The sequence below is a fragment of the Chinchilla lanigera genome, unplaced genomic scaffold, assembly GCF_000276665.1.
Source record: "Chinchilla lanigera isolate Chin_1 unplaced genomic scaffold, ChiLan1.0 scaffold00123, whole genome shotgun sequence".
NCBI classification, from domain to species: domain Eukaryota; kingdom Metazoa; phylum Chordata; class Mammalia; order Rodentia; family Chinchillidae; genus Chinchilla; species Chinchilla lanigera.
The window spans coordinates 2020377-2034667 of NW_004955524.1; the positions used below are offsets into that span (position 1 = coordinate 2020377).

Genomic DNA, 14291 nt, shown 5'->3' on the forward strand with positions numbered 1-14291 from the left:
CTGGCCCTGCTGAGCTTCACCGTGGCTTTCCTGGCCAGGAACCTGCCTGACACGTTCAATGAAGCCAAGTTCCTGACGTTCAGCATGCTGGTGTTCTGCAGCGTGTGGGTCACCTTCCTCCCCGTGTACCACAGCACCAAGGGGAAGGTCATGGTGGCCATGGAGGTCTTCTCCATCTTGGCCTCCGGTGCGGGGCTGCTGGGCTGCATCTTTGTCCCCAAGTGCTATATTATCCTGTTAAGACCAGAAAGAAACTGTCTGCATAAGTTCCGACATAAAAAACATTCTGGGATCCCTAGGCCTTCTTAAGTTTAAACATGTTTCTGAAAATACAAAGCAAGGCTGCACCATTTTTGCCCTTTCTACCAGGTTATAATTTAGGGTTTATTTCAGTGAACTTGTGACTCTTAACTTGTTTCTCTAAGAGTACAGTCACTGCATCTTGTAGCTATCATCTTTTTCAACAGAAATTTATTCTGAAATTTTTTTGTTTCTTCGCACGAAAGCTACAATTCTCCCTATTATTTCTGCTTAATTGTGATTGTATTATCCATTTTTGGCTTGTCTTTCCCTTAGGTTTTGAATTGTCTTTTGTAATTTCTTTAATATACTAAATTTGTGCTTGTACCCCACTGTTTCTCAATCCTCTGTTTCATTTTTATTTCATTTTCAAGCACCATGCTTTTAATATGCTGATTATAAGCATTTATAAGCATTATTTGGTACACGGTTTTCTATTTTTCTTTTCAAGTTTCACTATTGCAATTTGTCTGAGGCTATTTTTACAGTATTCTCTCCCATATTGCCTTTAGAAGTCTAGCATTGGCTGGCCTCTGCAATCATACTGCTCATTTTAGGATCGCAGGTATTTAGTTCATAGGTTAATTTGGTGTTATGGACTGTGTGTAGATGTCCCCTCAGAGCCACTTGCAGTCGTAAGTGGCGCTTTTCAGAGAGGGCTGGATCTAGAGTGTGATGCTAGGATGAAGGGTGGGTGATCACTAAATCAGTCCACTGATTGGTGTAGCACTGCTCTAATCCTGGGAGCCCAGATAGAGTATAAAAGGAGTAGAAAGAAGGTGCTGAGGTCGCTTGCCTGCGCTCACCCACCTGCTCGCTGTGGGCTAGTTCTCCTCTGCGATGCCCCTCTGCCATGCCACCGTGCCCTGGCCCAGCCAACCGTGAACCGAAACCTCAACAGAGTGTGAGCCAAACAAACCTTTCCTCTTTCAACTCTGGGTGTCAGGTATTTTGTCTCAACAATGAGAAAAGTAACTAAGACATCTGTGGAAGAACTAGTAGATGTACAGTAGTCTGTGTTCCCATCCATGGTCAGATGTCTCGATTTCTCCTTGTTTCATCATCCACTGTTCATACAAGAGTTCATATGAGTAAACGATATCTACAATATAGATGCAATAAATTAATATTTATCCCTGAATATTTTTTGTAATTTGTGGATAATGTGTACTCTTTTCAATCCTAAGAATTTTATTCTGAAATGAAGGGCATGAAGCACTCTTATTTTCATAAGAAATCCAAGCATATTATAGAAAACAAGACAGGAATTTATTAATTTATATATATATATATAAAACAAATTTTAATTTTCATCTATTTGGGAGAGCAAAGCCAATTCCTTGTATATTCTTCTCTCTACCCAGTTTAATTGCTTCTACTCTACATTTGCATTAAGATCAGCGTATGTTTATAATAGTAATAAGTCCAAAAATTTCTCAAATGATATTTCCAAGTCTTTACAAATTATTTAATCACATTAATGTTATCAAAATAATTGTTCATAATTTTGGCAGAATTGGTAATTCAGAGTCGCATAGTAAAATAACTGCATAACATATGTGTGCTTTTGTATAAAATCTTATATAGTATCAGGCATAGAATGGTGCCTTTTGAGTGACAGGTGAGGCCCACACAAAGCACAGTATGATTCCTTTCCCTAGCCTGTCACAGTGTGGCCACCAGCATGGTCTTTACCCATCCCAGGTGGAAGGCCCTGTGCATGTGAGAAGACCTCCCCGTGCCTGAGCACAAACCTGCTCCCATGTAGGGCTCCACCATTCTGTACCCTGGTCAGGAAATCCTCCCACACCCTATGAGCAGGAGCTTTCCCAGAACATCTCCTGGGCACAGAGGATGCCAGCAGAGGAAAAGAAGGCCGTCATGCTGAGGAAGAGCTCAGGCTATGGGCGCTGCTCCATGCACACACCATAACTTCCCCCATAGGGGACAGTAGTAACAGATGGCAAGCAAAAAGCAGAACTATACCTGGCCAGGTCTTGGAAGCCCCTGAATCTTCCACTCCACAGTCAGTGTCCAAACTGGAGGTTTGTGTGGGGACCCTGCAGGGTGGCTCTCGGGTGGACCAGAAGCACATTTCTGTTCTAACCACTGCTGCAAACATTCGTGATGACACATTTTGTGTGTGTCCAAACTGGCACATCCACAGCTCTGCTCCCAAGAAGGGTCTCCTGCCAGTGAGACCTGCTCTGTTCTGAGACTTTAGGCCTGGACCAGCTGGTATAGCACCCACCTCTCTTGTCCAACACTCTTCTGAGCTCCATCACATGGACAGTAAAAGCCTACAACCAGCCCTGTTTATCATTTGATGTGTTGGCTTCTGGGGCATGGGGGCTTAGACAGTCCCTGCAGAAATCCTGTCTGAGGCAGTTTGAGGTGGGACTTGGAGTATGGATCTCAACTCATGCCAGCTGCAGGGACTGATTCAGAATGAGAAGAGGAAATAGTGGCTTCTCAGCCTAGCAGGGAGGACATACTTCCAACTGTCATGCTGCCCTTCCATTCCTGAGATATTCACAAAGACACCAAAACACAGGTGTGCTCAAAGGTTCCAGAGAGATGATTACCCAATCGGGGATGATGAGGAAGCTGAAGAGCAGGTGTAAGATGGGGAGCCCCACACTCCAGACCCTCTCTGACCTCTTGCACAGGCACAGGCTCTTCAGGCTCCTACAGCCCACATGTTCCCCTGGGGAGCCCCGCTGCTATCAGTCACCAGCTGTGTGTCCTCATGCCAGTCTCTTAACCTCTCTGTGTCACATTTTCCCCACCTCCAAGATGCTGGTAGTAAGAGATGTAAGTGTGCCTGCTAGAGAGCGGATTTTCAATAAATACAGCCCTTACCTAGGACTCAGACAAATGCCTCTGCAGTTAGTCCCACATCTCACATCCCTTCTCAAGGCACAGAAATAGTATCAGCTGTACATATATGAATGACAGAAGTAATGCACACTGACCAGGCTCAGTGTGAGGGAACAGTGACAGCTGTACTTGCTGCATGCTGACCGTATTCCACAGACCTTCCATGTACCATTGTCACCACTGTCCTAGCGGCCAGCCACTACTGTCAACTTCATGTCACTGACATGGAATCCAAGGCACAGGAGGGGAAACTCCCTTGCCTAGTAACACAGCTACAGCCACAGAGCTGAGATTTGCTCCTCCATGTCCTGGCTTTGGAGCTCATAGGCATCACCAGTGTGTTACCCTTGGTCCCCAGAGAAAAGCAGAGCCGCCTTGCCTGTCTCTCAGCACCGCCCACATTTCCCATTCTTGACAGCCATTTCCCAGCATGCACACATATGTGCACACACATATAAAACTTTGTATGCCTGCACATATTCCATCAGCTCAGCACGCACACACATGACAGCGCTTCAGTGTAAGCATGTGTGCCTGTAAGGTGAGCAGTGGCAGTGACATACTGCTACCACAGGGCCCCAAAATTCTGCGCTCCCAGTGACCACTTGTCACTTGCTCTGGGTCTTGCACTTTGACCCAGACAAGGTACTCCACAAGGAACAAAGCCAGACTGCCCTCCCGTGCGTGACACCTTGCTTCCTTCTGGCATGAGCCAGTGAAAGGTAGTGGATCCCAGATGACATGCAGCTGGATCACACTGAGGCCACTGTAGCTGCCTGTGTTGATCATAACCCTGATGGTGACCATGGAAACCACATACCTCTAAGAAGATAAGCTGCAGTCCTCTGCCCCCATGGATTTTAAAAGAAAAATCACCAGGGGTTATATAAGCTTCCTGTCCCTTCCCTGCGTGGGGATAAATGTGCACACTCACACACATTCACATGTTCACCCACTCATACCCCCATGCAAACCCATTCACTTACAAAGCACAAGATGATCATGAGGTCTCACACTGAGCTGTGCATATTCACAAGATCACTCATCCACTGATGCACACATTTATTTTCACAGACTTCCCACTGTCAAACCCCCGCCCAGACAGAGAAGAAATACTCCTGGAGCAGAGCCAATGACCGCAGCGGCAGGGACAGAGATCACGGGGAGCCTGAGCTTGTAAAAGCAGATAAACAAGCAACCGCCCTAGGCAGCGGCACCTTTAAAATAAGGATGTCACCAAGATGTCCAACTTTCCCAGACCCAGAATAAAATTTCCCTCTTCCCGGCCATACCTTTCTCCTATTCAAAACCCCCTATAAAACCTCCGTGCCCCTCGCTCGAGCCAGTGGTCTTATTGCCCTTGGCCCGCCTGCATCCAGGTTCCAATAAACTTCGCTTATTGCTTCAGAGTCGCCCGACTCTGTGGTGTTGGTCGCGCCTCACTTTATCCTAACAAACACCTGGAGGCGAGCGGGATCCTTGACAGCAGGACGTGTGGTGATGGAGGAAGCCGCAGCAGTCCAGGACACCGGGAGTGTGCGGCACAGAAATTTGCACCTTTAGAATTTCGCGCTTTTCCCAGACACCCCCGCGGCTGTGGAGCCCGCTCTGCCTGCAGGTGCCCTCGGCGCGTGCGCAATAGAGCCCACCGGCTCCGCCCCGGAAGTCACCTCAGAGCGCTCTGCAGTTTCCGGTTTTACGAAACCCGTGGGGACTGAGGTTAGAAAGGGTTGTTAGGAATACCGTGGAGTCCAGTCCACCCACGTCACAGGAGATGAAGTTAGGGCTGTCCTGTCGCCAGTCCCTGCTCCTGTGTCCCTACAGAGGGAAGTCGGAGGAGACCGGTTGGCAGGACAGCGAGGTCAGAGCCCTGTGGACAGCAGAGCACACAGAGGAGAGGACTCAGCAGAGCACCAGCGGGCGAGGGGCTGGCAGGGAGCGAGCGGTGCTGGTGGAACCAACCGTTCTGGACACTTTGGTACGTGTGTGGAATTGGGCGAGACTCAGCCAGGAGCGGGGGCCAGAAAGGTGACCACGCGGTGCCCTGTGTGAAGGGTGTCAGACGAGGAGGGAGTGGGCGGGACCGGTTAGACTCAGCCTATCAGGGCGAGTCGAGCTGTATAGGGGCGGAGCCTATCAGAGGAGTGAGGCCAGTGGAGCCCAAAGAACCAGACTAGATTCCAAGGAAGCTGCCCTGAGTTCCTGAGTTGGAGCTGGGTGGGGTGGAGTGGAGTGGAGTTCAGCCGGTGAGCAGGGGAGGTGGGTGGGGCCTCCTGGAGGCCTTGGGAGTGGGAGGGGGCAACTGCTCTGGAAATCCTTCCAGACACCACCTTTGGACCACACCCTTTGAGACCCAGGGAAAAAGGCTCCTAGCTCTCCCCTGGCTGAGATGTAGTGTCAGACAGACTCGTTTCCACTGGGCCTCAGTTTACCCATTTATAAACGTAGGGCAATGGAGGGAGGCAGAAGGCTCCAGTTGCTCAGCCTCCCTTCTTTCCACCCACTCATGGATGCTGTGGCCTCTCTATGTGTCCATGGGTTGGATGCTGCATCTTCCGCTGGGGTCCATCACTTGGGTCCCTGTGAGAGTCCGAGGAATGGCACTGCAGAAACATGTTTTTCCAAAAAGATAATTGTCCCTGCTTCCTTCACAGAGGTGTTTCCTGTATCTGGGATGTCCGAGGGTAAGTGTTTGATGCAAATCCTCAGGCTTCAGTCTGGTGAGGTCCCCAAAGTTGCCTTATTTACATCCACGTCCCACTGTCCTTGTGCCTGGGCAGTGGAAGAATAAGTGAGAAGACATGGCAACTTCAGTCTCCTCACTTTTGGCATCTGAAAATGTGGAAAATAGCTCAAGTGACGCCTGCTGGTGGGAAGCCACCCCGACTTCATCATTCACCGAAGGAGGGCTTCTTGATGGATGGGGCACAGGATCTGTATTTTGCCGGTATAATCATTTAGTCTTTCATGGAAAAATACTTTCCTACTTTTACATAAAACACTTCTGTACCAGGCACTGTTCTAGGCAACAACGTTAGTAGATGGCAGGCAAATCAGCCAGGAGTCCCTGATTCTATTCCACTAGAAGGGTGTGCTCTAGTGGTGTGACTCAGGAATGCAGGCAGTAGGCAGCCCTGGGGGACTGACTCCTGAGGCATCTGCTCTGCTGTCACCATCCATGGCTACACTTCCACTGCTGAATTGTTGCACATAACACCTCTGACTCTGTCACTTATCTACCAAAACCCCTTTCCTGCCTGTCACATAAGGAGGAGCTGGCACCTGCCTACTTCTCCAGTGCTATCTCCTCATCATCCCCTCAGATTGTAGGAACCCCTGGCTGCTCACCCCTCCCAGTGCATACCTCTGCCCTCTGCTCTATGTGGTCCCCGCCCCTCCTTAAAAGTGCTGAACTATTAACTGTTAAAAGTATTGAACACCAGAGAGCACCAAAGAGTATATAATTTCATGTCTAACAGCCGCTGCAGTCTTGGCATACTGGCTTGATTACTTGCAATTTTGGGAAGCCCCTTCGCACTTGTTTTATACGCAGCCTATATTTCTGGTGTAACTCCAAGTGAATTTTGCATGTGCAATTATCTTTTCAGCTCTGAATAGGAAAACGAATACTATGACTTGCACTCTCCATTGTGTTTTACCTCATCTTCTCTGTGGAGAACAAAAGCCACAGTTTCATTCAGCAGCCAGGTAAGGCTCTGAATTTATTCACGGCCTGGTCCTGTAGCTATTCTTGCTGGGGTGCTTCATGAAACTGCCAAGTTGGGAGGGATTCCTTTCTCTCTGATATGTGCTGATTTTGATAAACCAAGACCAATTAAATGGATTTTTCCCCCAAAATTTCCATTTATTTTAAAACAAATATTAGGCAAAAATCAGATTTTCTGCTCTGCTTTTTTAGCAGATTTCTTTTATTTCACCTGTGTAAGATTGCACACACTGCCCCATTTTAGGAGGGGTCAACAAAGTTGTATTGCATATGAAATCAAAATAGTGGGTTTTACTTGCTCTCTGCTGGCATGGCATGAAAGGACATTTCATCCTTTATACCTGACTTCTCTACAAATACCATCTATTAGGGTGAGGCAAATACTAGATTGATAGCAGTAGTGTTATTTTACTTCCCAATGTAGAATTGATCTTGGTGGTCCTGTAATGCAATGTCCATAAGTTATGCATACAAAGTATCTGTTTTTCCACTTGAGGCAAAGATTGTCCTAGGGCAAGTGCCTAGGAATATTAGCAAATCTTCCCAAAATATTCTAGGAAGATTTCAAGGGAAGTCACTGGGCCGGAGGGGTCCGTTTTAGGAGTGGCAACTTCAAGTTTTGTCTTGTTCCACATCTCAGTTTCAGTTTTTTCCTCTGCAAAATCATGCTCATGATCCCTACTTGGTGGAATTGTGACAATTCAGTGAGACCTGGGTGTTAAAAGGCTTTCAGGGCTATGCTGCTGGGGTCAGGACAGACAGGCTCCTCCTCACCACCTATGAAGGAGGTGCCCCGTATCTCTTGCTGAATTAGACCTGTGGCAGGCTGCCTGGCTTTGTGAGTTGAGCCCATTTGTGTTTTAGTGCCGTTGTGCTCCTGTCTGTGAAGCCTAGGGTACAGTCTGCTCAGGGGTTGTGTCAGTTGTGTGGGTAAAAGCCAAATTCATACGAAGAAACCTGCTGACTGCTTCGCCCAGAAAGTTACAGCTCCTGAGTCCCTGGCTGGCAGTGGAGCCCAACTCCTGCCCATTGTCCTGTCCAAGTGCACCTCTAGAAATCTCCTCTGTGAAGATTAATGCCAGCTCAGTGTCTCTGCAGCTGATGTCTTTGGGTATCTCTTGTTCCTCCTCCCACACTGGGCCTCCCCAGTTTCTCTCAAAAATGGGCTTGTGTGGAAATACACTGTGCAGCTTCTTTCCTGCTAACACGTGACGGTTCTAATGAAATCCCTCAGGGCTTAGGCCGTCACACACAGCACATGACTTGACTGTTGTTCAGAAGTTGGTCTGAGAACTGCCAGGATCTCTGCTGTGCTGATAGGTTGAAATCCATTGTTAGAAAAAGGAGCTGCTTTCCACTTGCAGGAGAATGGAGGTAGAGATGAGGCCTGCTCAGGCCTGAGTGTGATTTATGTCCTTTAAGGGACCATTCTGTGAGGTTAATTTTATCCCATAGTTATTGCAGACTGATCAGGTCTGCAATCTGCCAAATGAGTGGACAGTGAGGGCTAAATAAAAGACGCAAGTGGAATGATTTCAGGGCTCCAGGAGGATCAAAGCCCTCTCACAGAATGTGAGCTTCTCTTGGGGCTAAGACCAAGAACTTCTCTGGGTGGCCTGTGTTTACTTAGTTATCAGAACAAGGCAGGGGATACTCAAGAAGGGAAGGTCCACTGAAGGACTTCTCTAAGTAAGGTACTAAGGTAATCCACCCAGGAGTGAGATACTGGAGGCTACAGTCTTTATCTAGTTGAAGTTGGAGCTAGGTGTCCTTGGCTGTGACCTTGTCCTATGCTTTGAGGCTTTACAGCTTCACCCACCATTACAGGCCTCAGTAGGAATCAGTGACTCACAGAGGTTCACTTACTATGAGTCCACCACCCTTCTCCAGACAAGTGGCCTAGACCTTAGACAAGTAAACATGGAAAGCCAATTGTTTAGTTTAAGTCCTGCTCAGAGCTGCTTTGTAGTGGTCCCCATCACCATTCCTTAGAACTCCCTGGATGTCTGGCCTGGCTATGGTTTAGAGTTCAGTGTCCATCAAATGTGTCATTTCTCCACTGTGCAGAGAGTTGAGCAGCATCCTCCACTCTTTGAGGTAGGTGTCTGGACTCTGTCCCTTCCCTGCAAATCCAGGAAATGCCCCCCATCTTTTTCCCTTTGACAGGCTATAAGAATGGAAGCCAAGTCTGGTAAGCTAAAGGGTGCTTGGAGGAATGGAAGGCCTTTCCAGTGAGGGGACTGCAAGGGATCATCACCCCCTTGTGATGGTTACTTGTGTCACCTTGAATAAGAAATGCCTAGCAGATTAGATTAGCACAGTTTTGAGTGTATCTGCATGACTGATTTAACTGAAGAGGGAAAAAGCACCTTCAATGTGATGGCACCAAGCAATAACCTTGTAGTCTTGATGGTATAAAAAGGGAAAGAAGAAGGAAGTTTCACTTTTGCTTCTTCGGAGGAGCTTTGCCTTCACCTTTGGACATCCACCTCCAAGCTTCCAGCACAGACTTCAACCTTCCTGTAAAGAACCTCATCTTCCTGATACAGACTCGCAGGGACTCTGCAGTGAACTCTGGGTCTTCCAGCTTTGACTGCATCCTCTTCTCTCCAGGGTAAAGATGGACGTTTGCATTCTGCAACCCTATCTGTAATGTTTTATGTTAAATATGTTCTAACACATGTGGCCATCTCCATTTCTCTCTGCTGTTTCTTAGCGATGCTCCATCTTGCCCAAGCAAAAGGCCTATTTCTTCCCCATTCCTTCTTTTGTCTCTTTTGCATTTTCTTTGAAATCCTCAAGTTACTTTTCTCATTACCAGGACAAAAAACCTGATACCTGCAGTTAAACGGGGGAAGGTTTCTTTCAGCTCACAGTGTGTAGAAGTTTCAATCCCTAGGTGGCTGGCTCCAAGGCAGGGTGTCATGGCAGAAAGAAACATAGCATGGTGTGACAGGCAGCAAGCAGCAACAGCCTGCCTTTCCCTTTTATCCCAGGTCATTTGGATTCAGGTCCTTTGGATGGTGCGATCCATGCTCAGGTTGGGTCCTCTGCCTTCATTAATGCATTCAGCCATACCCAGCACTATGCTAATTCCATTCAGTGGACTAAGTTAGTACCACACATAGTTAGTCCCTGTGTTACCCCAGGTGTAGGCAGCTCTGAAGCGCCCACCTACAGGCACATGAGGCTTTGGAGGGACATCTGAATACAAGCCATAACACTCAGTTCATCCTCAATTTTCCCTCTCCTGACACTACTTTTTGAGATGTCTTTGTTGCTACATGCTCTTTCCCAGCTTTCCTGTGGTAAACAGACGCACACTCCCATTTCCACGCTTGTTCTCACATGCACATTCATCCATTCAACTGTGGAGACTTCCAGGTAAATAATTTAGGACCGCACAACCTAAATAAGGAGAGACGAGGTACAGGGCCACCAGTGGTGGGAGGGAACATCAGAGAGGCACCTCCAAAGGGAGGACACTGCATCTGCTTCTTGAGGGATATGGTGCTAACCAGTAGTGCTCCTCATCGGAGCTGCTGTTTACTGATCCTTTACCAGGTGCAGGCTGAGCCTACCATGTGCACTGGTTTGTTTGCTCCTCCCACAATGTGACCAGCAGAGACTTTTTATTCCCATTTGCACATGAGGAAGCTGAGGCCTTCAGAGTTAACTCACCAAAGGTCCAGCTACTCTGGGAAGTAGGGTCAGGCTAGGAACCCAGGTGTATTAGCCTGTAGGGCCTGCTTTGAACCCACCTGGCTGTATTCACAGCCCTCGCCAGGCAGAAGGGACGGGAAGTGCATCTCGAGGCTGAGTGAAGAGCAGGAGGAAAGGCATGAAGGCAGGAGGGAGCAGAGGGAGCTCGTTGGTGGGAGGTCAGCTATGCAGCCTCGCTCAGTGGGTCGAGACCTATGGATGGAGCAGAGTCCCCAGAGGAAGGGCATAACCAGGGAGTTGTGAACACTGTCCCCTAGACTTCATGCTGTGGGGCTGTTTCCTTAGCAGGCTGAGCCCAGACACGTGCTCCCTGCATCCCTGAATCTTCTGGCTATGCCTTGAGAGTCTCTCTTCGGATGTGGGCATCACATACGGCATTTTGAGCCCACAGGACAGTGAAGTACCCTGACAGAGCTGGCATGGGTACTCTTTTCTCACCTTTATGTTTTCAAAATCGTGTATTTCACCTGTGTCACTGCAGATTCCTCACCCATATTAAATCCCTGGATTTACTAATGACAAATAAATATATGAAAAAATGTTCAACATCATTAGTCATTTGAGAAATGCAAATTAAAACAGCACTGAAATTTCCTGTCACCCCATAGTGAATGGCTAGCATTAAGAAATCAACTGTTGACAAATGCTGGAGAGGCTGTGGGGAAAAAGGAACGCTTCTCCACTGCTGGTGGAAGTGTAGATTGGTGAAACCACTGTGGAAATCAGTTTGGAGATTCCTCACAAAACTAGGATTAGATGTTTCATTTAACCCAGCTATTCCCCTTCTCTGTATATTTCCAGAAGAATTGAAAACGTCATACCACAGTGATACATGTGCACCCATGTTTATAGCAGCACAATTTGTCAGAGAAATCTTGGAAACAATCTAAATGCCCATCAACTGAGGAATGGATAAAAAAGATGTGGTATTTTTATACAATGGAGTATTTCTAAGCTAAACTCAAGGCTTTTATAGGTAGATGGATGCAACTACAGCCCATACTCACAAGTGAAATAAAGCGAACCCACATGTGTAAACATCACATTGTCTCCCTGATGTAAGAACATGAAAGAGTAAATAAAATCCAAAATGTATAATAGATAATAGGAAAGCAAAAGAAATTGCTCAAAGGAAGGAACAACTGGGATGAGGGAAAGAAGAAAAAGAAAGTACTAGGGCACCATATATATATATATATATATATTAAAAATGATTTTGCATGCTTATATATGGTAATCTGAGCAATTTATGTGAAGACAACCATTTGCAGTATAACATCCATTGGTGAATTACTACAGTCCTGTCTAGTGAAACTATGTATTGTCCCTAAGATTCTTTTAAATTATTATTGTCTATTCCCTTTAATGATTTGATCAATCCTTTATTCTTACATCTGGTAATCTGAGCAACTTCATTGAAGATAACAATATGTAATATAATAACCACTGTTAATCCCTGTCATTTGGTTTGAAACCCCCTATCATTTTTTATGTCCTTGCTTTGTTTTTCTTTTTGCTATTGTTCCTTTTTTGTACTATTTTCTTTAAAATAAAGAAAAATGAATCCTAAATCTTTCTGAAATCCGAAGGTTGTACTATGTAATTCTCCTTTACATAATGCAGCCTTTCTTATGGAATTTCTGCTTTGTTCCTGTGCTGGTCATTTTGTGCTTTGCTAGAAAATGTACCATCAGTTGGAAACTGGCAAACCCATAGTTGAATGTTACATTCCATTTGGTTTTGGAGAAGGGAGTGAAGCTCCCTTCTGTTTACAGCATCATTTGGTTTATTACTATATGAAAAGGGACCTAATGGCTGAGTTCTAGGACAAATTTCTAAATTTAAAGCATACTAAGTTTTAGCGTCTACAAGGCGTAAATTTTCATGCCATATTTTGACCCATCGCGTTTCCATAAGTCTTTTACATTACTGGAATTACAATGAGAAATCACTGCTGAGCACAGCAGACCTATGAATGCTTTCAGCTCAGCTAATGAGGTATAATAAATACATTTTTAATATGACCATTGGTGCATACACAATGTTTTACTTGTATTCAGTCTTTGTGTATTTCACAGCATCTTATAGCATTTTCTGTTACAGTTTCCAATATTGAATGGCGGTGCCAGCATTCTGTCCAATACATTTAACACTTGCAAAGAACCTCTCTGTATTTTTGGATCTAGTTCTAACATTGGATCATTCCATTCAGTTGTGTGGCAATTTTGTGACATCTTGGCTAGTCAAATATGTACTCAGATTGCTGTTTCCTTGTCATCTTAGTGAAGCAAGTTTGCATTTCTTCTGGCTGTATCAGTCGATGCTTGCCTCATTTCCATGTCACAGGAACTTTGTCACATTGCCAGTGTCATCGTTATCATCATCATCATCCACCCACACCACCGTTCTATTATGAAAATACGTATTTTACCATAATGGATCATCTTCATCATCCTTGTCTGAGTAATCTGATGATTCACATTTGACCTCCTCCAAACCTTGCAGGAGGATTGCTGTGAGTTTGAGGTCAGCCTGGTCTACAATGTGAGTTCAAGGCCAGTGAGACTGTGCCTCAAAAAGATAAAATCATGCCTCAAATATATATATATATATCTTAAAAGTATCTGAGAACAAAAATATGAGTAAACCTCTTACATATGATAATGAATATGAGGTAGGCACAGACATCTGCTGTGGCCATATAGCGAGCCCTGTCCAGACCTCATCACAGTTCAGAAGCTTATATTTGTAATCCCATGGAAAAGTTATTGGAATCCCAGTGAATTAATTCCAGTCTACCACTACCATTGTGACAAAGGGCAAGAATAACGACACAAGGCATATTTGTGGTTTTGGGGAGCCAAGAGGGTCTTAAATCCAGCTAGGGTAATGGCTAATTGGAACAAAAGCCTCAATCCAGGGCCAAACTCAGATTTTATTAATTCATGAAGGGAGGAGTGGCTTGGGGATGAGTGAGTAGCTGTGGTGGAAAGTTCATGAGTGCCATGAGTTGGGCTAGTCAGAGGCCTGAGATCACCTTTGCAATATGCAGAGAGGAGGATATGCGGAAAGAGTAATCTGCATAACACAATCTGAGATAGTATCTAATGTTTTGGGGTTGGTGCTTCAGCTCTGATATGTAATTTTTATGCCTTGGGGAGTCATAGCTTCTTATCTCAAGGCTCAATCCCAGCTGACAGCTTGGAGCATGGCTCACCTCCCACCCGGCTCACCATGTTTCTACGGAGCTATGGGGTGGGGCAACACTGACCTATCACCGTGCTGCAAAGAATACACATCAACACCTCAGTTAAGACCAATTTCGGTGCTGTAAAGAAAGATAAACTCGAGGCTTTTATAGGTAAATGGTCACAACTAGAGACCATACTCATAAGTGAAATAAATCAAACATACATGTGTAAGCACTGCATTGTTTCACTAGTGTAAAACCTGAAAGAGTTCATTTAAACTAGGAGGTATGATAGACATTGTGAAATGATAGGAAAGCACTCAAAGGTAAAGGGCAACTGGGATGTGGGAAAAGAGAAGGGAAAGAAGGAGAAATTTTGAATGTATGTACATACAGGATAGTTAACATGGTTGTTCTACTGTCTTCTATTTCTTTGCTGGAAGAAACTATCAATGAGTCCTTGGTTGATCA

At 45.7% G+C, this 14291-nt stretch overlaps 2 protein-coding genes across 2 annotated transcripts in view; both read left to right on the forward strand.

Moving 5' to 3' along the window:
* LOC102004314 (vomeronasal type-2 receptor 116-like) overlaps window positions 1-309 on the forward strand; it is a 26179-nt gene extending 25870 nt beyond the window's left edge. The window contains 1 exon segment of the mRNA XM_013507192.1: window positions 1-309. Within this exon segment, the coding sequence (XP_013362646.1) occupies window positions 1-309 (309 nt within the window).
* Window positions 310-2895: 2586 nt separating this feature from the next.
* On the forward strand, window positions 2896-11176 carry LOC102004635. Its single transcript, XM_013507193.1, has 6 exons — window positions 2896-3114; window positions 4744-4899; window positions 5005-5158; window positions 5835-5864; window positions 6789-6888; window positions 9330-11176. The coding sequence occupies exons 1-6, from the start codon at window positions 2896-2898 to the stop codon at window positions 9523-9525; spliced, it is 855 nt and encodes a 284-aa protein (XP_013362647.1). The 3' UTR covers window positions 9526-11176.
* Window positions 11177-14291: the final 3115 nt, after the last annotated feature.